The sequence below is a fragment of the Danio rerio genome, chromosome 16, assembly GCF_052040795.2.
Source record: "Danio rerio strain M-AB ecotype USA chromosome 16, GRCz13ab, whole genome shotgun sequence".
In the NCBI taxonomy this organism is placed as follows: Eukaryota; Metazoa; Chordata; class Actinopteri; order Cypriniformes; family Danionidae; genus Danio; species Danio rerio.
The window spans coordinates 10,683,995-10,693,012 of record NC_141036.1 but is presented as its reverse complement, the minus strand read 5'-3'; the positions used below and the strand labels follow the sequence as shown (position 1 = coordinate 10,693,012).

The following is a 9,018-nucleotide window of genomic DNA, read 5'->3' as shown; positions in this document are numbered from 1 at the left end:
AAAAAATGTCTGCAGATTCTTTTTGGCCCAAGTTATGAGTCTTACTTTCTACATAATGTGTTTGGTAAAGTGTTACAGAAAAATAAAACATACAGTACCAAATACACACACACACACACACACACACACACACACACACACACACACACACACACACACACACACACACACACACACACACACACACACACACACACACACACACACACACACACACACACACACACACACACACACACACACACACACACACACACACACACAGAAAAGACTTGATTTTTAACGAAATTGTTTTCATTTTTATTTTGGTTTTCTCCAGAGGCTCAGTTTCCTTCCACACAGGGACAATCAAGGAACATCAAAACTGTTGAAATATATAATCAACAATATAACACTTAAAACGATGGGCTCAGAAATAAGACATAACAGAGTCCATGAATTAAAAAATTGCACCAACAATCCATTCAACATGCTTGTCTTTCTATTTGCCTAATCTAAAATACTTCCCTTTCCTGTATTGCCCTTGCCATCCATTGATTTATGTCCTCCTGTAGACGTTGGTTGGCGTCCAAGTGAGGCCAAGATTCAATAACCCTGTCATTCCATCAGTCCTTTTCCATAACCATTTCCACGACATGCTTATCTTTTCCAAACATTTCTTGCAATACTGCAATCAGACCCCTGGAGGTCACATTGAAGTGCCATTATTTCACAGAACATCCCTTTTCTAGTGCAATAGTAACAAAAGAAATCACACAAATAAAACACAACAAATTTCACTGAAGTTACTTGTAGATAAAAGAAGCAAACGTTCAAATAAAACTTAAATGAGATGTTACAGTCCTCCCAATTTGTAACACTGATTCTACCTGGATGTTTGCCACTTTTCGCTTCCCTGTTCTGAACCGCACCATCAGAATGGTAAACTAATACACTCATACACACTAAAAAGAGTGAACTGTAATCGTAAACACTGTTACCCACTCTAATCCATGTTTAAAAAACATTCTTTCTGCCTTCCTCTGGTCATTTTTGGCCCCTTTTTGTCTAGTGCTAATTTCTACTTCATCTGATTGAGACACTTTCATAAAAGTTTTGCTACATTTACTCAAAACTTAAACACACTACCACCTCCCCAAAACACCCTTTAGTTTCCTTCCTAAGCATCATCCTCGGCTTCTTCCTCGAATTCACCCTCTTCCTCGGCGGTGGCGTCCTGGTACTGCTGGTACTCGGACACCAGGTCATTCATGTTGCTCTCGGCCTCGGTGAACTCCATCTCGTCCATCCCCTCGCCCGTGTACCAGTGCAGGAAAGCCTTACGCCTGAACATAGCCGTGAACTGCTCGGAGATACGCTTGAACAGCTCTTGGATGGCCGTGCTGTTACCAATAAAGGTGACGGCCATTTTGAGACCCCTAGGTGGAATATCGCAGACGGCGGTTTTAACGTTATTGGGGATCCATTCCACGAAGTAGCTGCTGTTCTTGTTCTGGACGTTCAGCATCTGCTCGTCCACTTCCTTCATAGACATGCGGCCTCGGAAGACAGCGGCGACGGTCAGGTAGCGCCCATGTCTTGGGTCGCAGGCTGCCATCATGTTCTTGGCGTCGAAAACTTGCTGCGTGAGCTCAGGCACGGTGAGGGCGCGGTACTGCTGGCTGCCTCGGCTTGTCAGAGGAGCGAAGCCGGGCATGAAGAAGTGCAGACGGGGGAATGGCACCATGTTGACGGCTAACTTGCGAAGGTCGGCGTTGAGCTGGCCGGGGAAGCGCAGGCAGGTGGTGACACCACTCATGGTGGCGGACACAAGATGGTTGAGGTCGCCATATGTGGGGGTGGTGAGTTTGAGGGTGCGGAAGCAGATATCATATAAGGCTTCATTGTCTATGCAGTAGGTCTCGTCTGTGTTCTCCACCAGCTGATGAACCGACAGTGTGGCGTTGTAAGGCTCCACTACGGTGTCAGAGACCTTTGGCGAAGGCACCACGCTGAAGGTGTTCATGATGCGGTCTGGGTACTCTTCGCGGATTTTGCTGATCAGCAGGGTACCCATGCCGGAGCCGGTTCCACCGCCGAGGGAGTGAGTGAGCTGGAAGCCCTGCAGGCAGTCACAGCTCTCGGACTCCTTGCGGACCACATCCAGAACTGAATCTACAAGCTCAGCACCTTCTGTGTAGTGGCCCTTGGCCCAGTTATTACCAGCACCGCTCTGTCCTGTGAGGAGACAAAGAGGAAGAACACACTTCAGACTGTGCAGGATGAGGTGCATTTTTCTTTTTCCTGCTTTAATTGGATCTTTTAAAGTGTTAGTTTAGCCTAAAATGAAAATTCTTTTATTTAATATATACCACGACTATTAATGTCGCTCCAAACCCCTAAGATCTATCTTCGTCTTTGGAATACAAAATACTTCTATTTTATTTTAAAGCAGTATGGTGGCTCAGTGGTTAGCACTGTTATCGCACAACAATAAGGTTGCTGGTTCGAATCCCGGCTGGGTCAGTTGGCATTTCTGTGTGGAGTTTGCATGTTCTCCCCGTGTTCACGTGGGTTTCCCCCAGGTATTCCAGTTTCCCCCACACACCAACTAAATTGGCTGTGGTGTATAAGTGCACATGTGAATGCGAGGGTGCATGTGCATTTCTCAGTACTGAGTTGTGGCTGGAAGGGCATTTGCAGCGTAAAACATATGCCAGAGTAGTTGGCGGATCATTCCACTGTGGCAACCCCTGATAAATCAGGTACTAAGTCGAATAAATGAATGGTGTAATGTAACATGCATTTATATATCTCATTTGTGTGTACACCCGAAGAGCTTCACAATCATGAGGGGGGTCTCTCTACACCATCACCAGTGTGCAGCACCCACTTGGATGACAGGGCGGCAGCCACAAGACAACGGCGCCAGTGCGCTCACCACACACTAGCTATTGGTGGAGTGGAGAGACAGTGATAGAGCTAATTTGGTGGATGGGGATGATTGGGTAAGGGTCGATGGAAGGAATTTGGCCAGGGCACTGTGGTTACACCCCTACTCTTTACAAGAAGTGCCATGGGATTTTTAATGGCCAGAAAGAGTCAGGACCTCAGTTTAACGTCTCATCCGAAAGACGGCGCCCACTGAACGTTATGGTGTCCCCTTCAATATACTGGGGCATTAGGACACAGACCACAGATTGAGCGCACAGACCACACCCTGTTGGCCTCACAAACACCACTTCCAACAGAAACCTAGTTTTCCCATTGGGTCTCCCATCCAGGTACTGACAAGGCCCAGCCTTGCTTAGCTTCAGTGAGTAACCGGTCTTGAGCTGCAGGTAGATATGGCTATGATAATTATGTTTTAGATTAAATGTGAGGGCTTCCTTATTCTCCATATACAGCAATGTTCCAGACTCCCAGGTGTCAGGTGTCACATTCATATTACCTCGGATGCACCAGTGCTTTGTTTCAAACAGAGGAAACCACTCACAGGCATCAGAGGGATATTCGTCACCACACAGTACTCATGAATGTGCGCAATATACTGATACTGAAGAGAAGAAGCCATGGAATAAAGTCCTTGTTTTTGTTTTATATATGCACAAAAGTATTCTTTTAGTTCTATAATATTCTGATTGAAGCTTTGAAGACATATGGTATGTTTTGAGAAAGTTTTTTGGTCCCTTTCTTGACTTTAAACAAGCCAGGAACATTGATGTCTATGGAAGATGAATGAGCTCTTAGATTTCACCATAATTTAAAATCAAAACTTGTGTCCTGAAGATGAACAAAGATCTCAGGAGCTTGGAATGACATGAGGGTGAATAATTAATAAAGTAATTGTATTTTTGGGTAAGATAACCCTGTGATTCTGTTCCATGATTATTGTCTATTAATAGATTTTTTTTATGATTGACTTTTTGTCAGTCACTCACCAAATACAAAGTTGTCAGGTCTGAAGATCTGTCCAAAGGGCCCTGAACGCACAGAGTCCATGGTACCAGGCTCCAGATCCACTAGAATGGCTCTTGGCACATATTTACCTCCTCCACGAGACATAGAGAAACAAGAAAAAAAGAGAAACAGACCAGCTCAGTACATATAGGAAACTGAATATTTGAAATGAGGTATTGTAAAATGTAGGTTGAGAATGTAGGTTGAGAATGTTTAATTCTAATATTGACCTCTAGATGTCACCTCTAGTTGACCTCAAGTTTAATCACAACATACTTAGTTAATAGTTCTGGTTTAGGCCTGGAGATTTACAAGGGACCCACATATTAAAATGTAAAATACATCTAGTGTATGTAATGTCTTGTATAAAGACCATCATTTTATGAATGGTTCTAAAAACTTTGGAAAATGTTAATTAAAACAAACATTTTATGGATTTACAAACAAATTTACTTTGTTTGAATCCCATTTTAATAAACTACTCTAGTAATTATTAGATTATGTAATATTTACATATCATGTATGTAATATTTTTATTATATTTTATACTACTGTAATTTAATGGTAATAAAGATGAAACAAATATGATGTTTTATTATTAAAGTTAAAAAAAAATTCAGAAATGGGCCCACTTCAGAAATGGACCATCCAACTTTAGGAGTTAACATTGCTATTGAACGTAATCATTAAATAATTGCTTTCTGTAATTAAATTGCAAAAAAAAAATGCATTTACATAGCATATTTATTGTCTATTATGTACTTAACATTAAAATAATTAAAATCATATTACATAATTAGCAAAAATCGGATTCAGTAAAGTTCAAAAACTCGAATGAATCAATTAAAATAAACAGAATTGATCTCGTATCACATAAACATGTCACATTTCATGATTTTCAGCCTTTTGCTTTAAGAACCAATTTCCATGTATTTCTCTAAAAATAATTATGAAATAGAAATATATTTTCTCCTTTATTGGGATGAACTTCCAAGTGAAATGCTTGATTAAAGATTAAAACTTAAAGATTATAATGCATTTTATGTTATGACATAACTAATAAAGAATTGGTAACAAATCTTTTCAACAATCATTAAAAAGTTAAAAAAAAACTTTTGATTATCAATACTGTTCATGCTAATAATATACTTTCATCTTTCTTTATACCAATGTCTTAAAGTACCTGTAGCCTCATTGTAGTAGACACTGATTCTGTCCAGCTGGAGGTCACTGTCTCCATGATAGGTTCCGGTTGGGTCGATTCCATGTTCATCGCTGATCACCTCCCAAAACTACAAACAACACACAGACATTACAGACATCTTCCCCACTGCACATACACACAAAAGTATCCATCAAATCTATCCTATTAAGCACTGAATGTTGAGCATCAGTATAAACCAATCATTAATCTGTAAACTGGAATTGGTTTCGGATGAGTTTTACCTCAGCAGGAGGCCTTATGGACATTTAAATCATTAATTCTAGGTTACTCTCCATGTGACCTTAATCTGATAGAAAAGCGCAGAGATGGAGGTCGAGATAGACGGATATCAGCAAGTGAACGGAAAAAGAAAAGATTGTTCTTGCATGGGATGTTTATTGAAAATAATTGTTTTGAAAGAATGAGGCCAACAAACTAGAATGCGCTGATGGACACAGGCCTACCATGACCCCGTTCTGACACTCTTGCTTATCAGAACCTGTTAGCCACATTTCTGCTGTGTCAACACATAATATCATCATAAAAAAAACCTAGCAGACACATGCTGTATGAAATCATTCACCTCTAGTTATTTGACCTTTATAACAAAAAAAAATGTAATCACTTTAATCGTTTTATAATTGTTTTTGCCAATTATTCAATTGACCAAATCAACGGGCTTTCTTTTTACCCCATGAATATGCAATTTAGTCATTCATTATTCATGTTTCATTTATATCTGTACAGTAGAAGGGATGGGCAGCAGCTGTTAGAGGCATTAAGTCCATTTGCAGATGCCTCCTCTTCCCCACCCTGACCTCAGACGAGTTCAAAAGACACTCGCCATCTCATCATTTAAAAGGCATGTCAAAGTCTTAAAACGGATGAGGACGATTTAACCCAATTCTTAATGCCACATAAGTCATGCAACATCTCATGAGCAATCTTTAAAAATAGGCGTGTTTTAAAATTGGGTCATGTATGTGAAAAAGTTCTACAGATTCTACAGATTTTAGGCAAATGTATTTAAGGCTGGGCGACTAATCGAAAAAGTAATCGCAATCGACATTCAGAACCTATAATCGATCAAATTTTTTCAGGTCAATTTTATTAATTACTTTTCCTGCCATGTGTGGAGTCACGTGTCCCCATTTTGTCAAGGCTAATTTATACTTACTCTATTATGATTTATACTTTTTATATTATTCTGACATTATACTTCTGCCAAGCGTACGGTCCGGCGCAGCCTTCGCATACCCACACCTCTCAAAAAAAAGCAATTACACGTCACAATGACACACAGCACAAGCTTTGTGATTGGTCAGTTTGGTAGAGGTAACAAGGGTGGGCGGCGCGGACAATTTCAGTTGTTCAGCATTGATGTTCAATAAATAATCATTTAAAGTAGACAGTGTGCGTTTCCTGCAATTATTTTAAAATCAAGGAATGCACCCTTCATTTAAAGATCTCTCACTTGTAATGTGTGAGGATATTTACTGTACAAAACTAGTGAACTATGAGGGCAAAAACATAAAATAAATACATAAAATAATCATTCATTAATTGTAATCGAGTTAAAATGTTCAATTAATAAAGATTTTGGTTTTAGGTCAAATCGCTAGCCCTAAATGTATTTCTCTAAAGGTATTCCTTCATTTTTGACCAAAAATTTAATGCTTTGGTTCATCAGAACAATATTAAATTATTTTAAAAATATGCAATAATAAAAGTCATGGTTAGAAAAGGGGGCGACGCAGTGGTGCAGTAGATAGTGCTGTCACCTCACAGCAAGAACGTCGCTGGTTTGAGTGTTTCTGTGTTGAGTTTGCATGTTCTCCCTGCATCCGGTTTCCCTCACAATCTAAAGACTTGCAGTACAGGTGAATTGGGTAAGCTAAGTTGTCAGTAGTGTATGTGTGAGAATGAGTGTGTATGAATGTTTCCCAGAGATGAGTTGCAGCTGGAAGGGTACTTGCTGCGTAAAAACATATGCTGGATAAGTTGGTGGTTCATTGCGCTGTGGCGACCCCAGATTAATAAAGGGACTAACCCGAAAAGAAAATAAATGAATGAATGAATGATTAGAAAAGGTTAAACTGTCACTTTTTGTGTTCGTTATCTATTGGGAAACTTTTATTGAGCAGAAACCTTTGGTTCTGCATTCATTTTTAATTTTAATTAAATGTACTTTTTAATAATTTGGAATTTTATTTAAGACAAATACATGTTTTAGGAAATATACATTTCATACCAAATTTTAAATTAGCATTATTCATACATAACAAAAACTTTAAAAGTCTATGACTCTTAGAGTTTATGATTTTATGTTGAATTATTTTTACCTTTAACTTCAGGGATTAAATGATAAACATTTGTGGTTAAGTGGTCATCAATAAAAATAACTACTGCACTTAATAGCATTTAGCATGGAAAAAAAGTTTATATATATACTATTTATATATAAAATTGAACTATGAGTAAATTTGTTGAAATGTAAAAGCAAACAAGTTGGTCATATCTGAGGCTGATAAAGGAAAGCTAATCCTTTTGTGAGATCAAAGTAAGAAAGAAGCCAATTTTAAAGCAAATTAAGCGATGACTAAAACTAATAATAATAATAATGTTACTAATCAAGAGTTCATAATTTACCACTATTAGCCTACTTCAATGGTTATGTCTTCAATTAAATCCTCATTGTCTTCCTGCACAGCCCCACCCTTTCCAGCATCCTCCACCACTGAATCACAGCAGTCAATATCTGCACATCGATGACACTAACGCTTCACTGACAGGACAGGCAGAGACTAACTGGATAAAATACTTGAAATAAAAGAAAAAGATGCCATAGTAATATTAGTGCCACGTGGTGTCAGAGTCCTGACAGCTGTTTAAAGGGCTCGCGACACTGATTACAGGTCGCCATGGTAATAATTATAGAGAGCGCTGCTGCTGCTGTGCCCATCAGATCCGCCACACCCGGTGCATTGAAGACAACGAGAGAAAGAAAGAGGACAGACAGACCCCCCTCTTCCTCTCTCAATCTCTACACCCACAACTCTAATTTACACACAAAGACATTAATGCTCGGAGTCTGTGGAATTTGAGCATCGTTTACATGAAAAATGCTATTCAGAGCGACTTAAAGACATAATGGGAATGAATAGGAGTGGGAGCCGCATATTCTTGGGCGTGAATAAAGGGGGCTTCAGATGAGACAAAAAGAGGACAAGACAAAGCAGTGTGAGGAGAAGTAGATTCTTGTACATAGTGAAGGAGTTATGAAAGTGCTCTACATGTTGCTATAATGTTATACATTATTAATAACGTTTGGTAAAGTGTGCAATGCCAAAAACTGGACACACAATTGCTCTGTATTGCCTAACGGTCATGTTAAATATAAAGTAGACAAAATGTTTCTGTTTTAAATACAATAAAAAACTTCAACTATACAACACACAATCATTGTTGCATTTTAAGATATTTTCAGTAGAAGATGCTAAATGTAAACGACTCTGATTTTACTCTGAAAAACTCTTCTTACCTTGGCACCGATTTGGTTTCCGCACTGACCGGCTTGGATGTGAACAATCTCCCTCATTGTTAGAAATTGTGCGAGAAGTTCTCAAATTAATGTGAAAAGTAGCGGTGTGGCTCGGCAATAATTTGAGAAAGCCGGACAAAGGCTTTATATTCCTGGACTGTCTCCAGAACGAGGCTGGAATAGTAATGGGCGGGGCACTAATGGATGTTGAGGAGACTGATTGGTCAATGCTCGAGGAATGGCGCATGGACCGGAAGTGTGCAGGGAGTGCCAACGAGGACTGTCTGTAGAAAAAAAGAAAAAGTATGCTGGTTTTTGTATCCAGTTGGGCTAT

The 9,018-nt window shown here is 39.3% G+C and overlaps 1 protein-coding gene across 3 annotated transcripts; it reads right to left on the bottom strand.

Annotated features, from left to right (window-relative positions):
* Positions 1 to 276: 276 nt before the first annotated feature.
* On the bottom strand, positions 277 to 8,803 carry tubb5 (tubulin, beta 5). Of its 3 annotated transcripts, none has more exons than XM_087285322.1 (4): positions 8,685 to 8,803; positions 5,123 to 5,231; positions 3,800 to 4,028; positions 277 to 3,754 (listed from the first exon to the last, which is right to left on the bottom strand). In XM_087285322.1, exon 4 carries the CDS (start codon positions 2,270 to 2,272, stop codon positions 1,160 to 1,162), a length of 1,113 nt encoding a protein of 370 aa, XP_087141448.1. In that variant the 5' UTR covers positions 2,273 to 3,754; positions 3,800 to 4,028; positions 5,123 to 5,231; positions 8,685 to 8,803; the 3' UTR covers positions 277 to 1,159.
* Between the last annotated feature and the right edge of the window lie 215 nt (positions 8,804 to 9,018).

What these genes read in the sequence shown, in the direction of transcription:
- tubb5 (XM_087285321.1), bottom strand. Translation starts at nt 8,741, where the DNA reads ATGAGGGAGATTGTTCACATCCAAGCCGGTCAGTGCGGAAACCAAATC. An exon ending in GAAACCAAATCGGTGCCAAG is followed by an intron (nt 5,232 to 8,684) that starts GTAAGAAGAGTT and finishes TGTTGTTTGTAG; the next exon opens with TTTTGGGAGGTGATCAGCGA. An exon ending in CTACTACAATGAGGCTACAG is followed by an intron (nt 4,029 to 5,122) that starts GTACTTTAAGAC and finishes CTCGTGGAGGAG; the next exon opens with GTAAATATGTGCCAAGAGCC.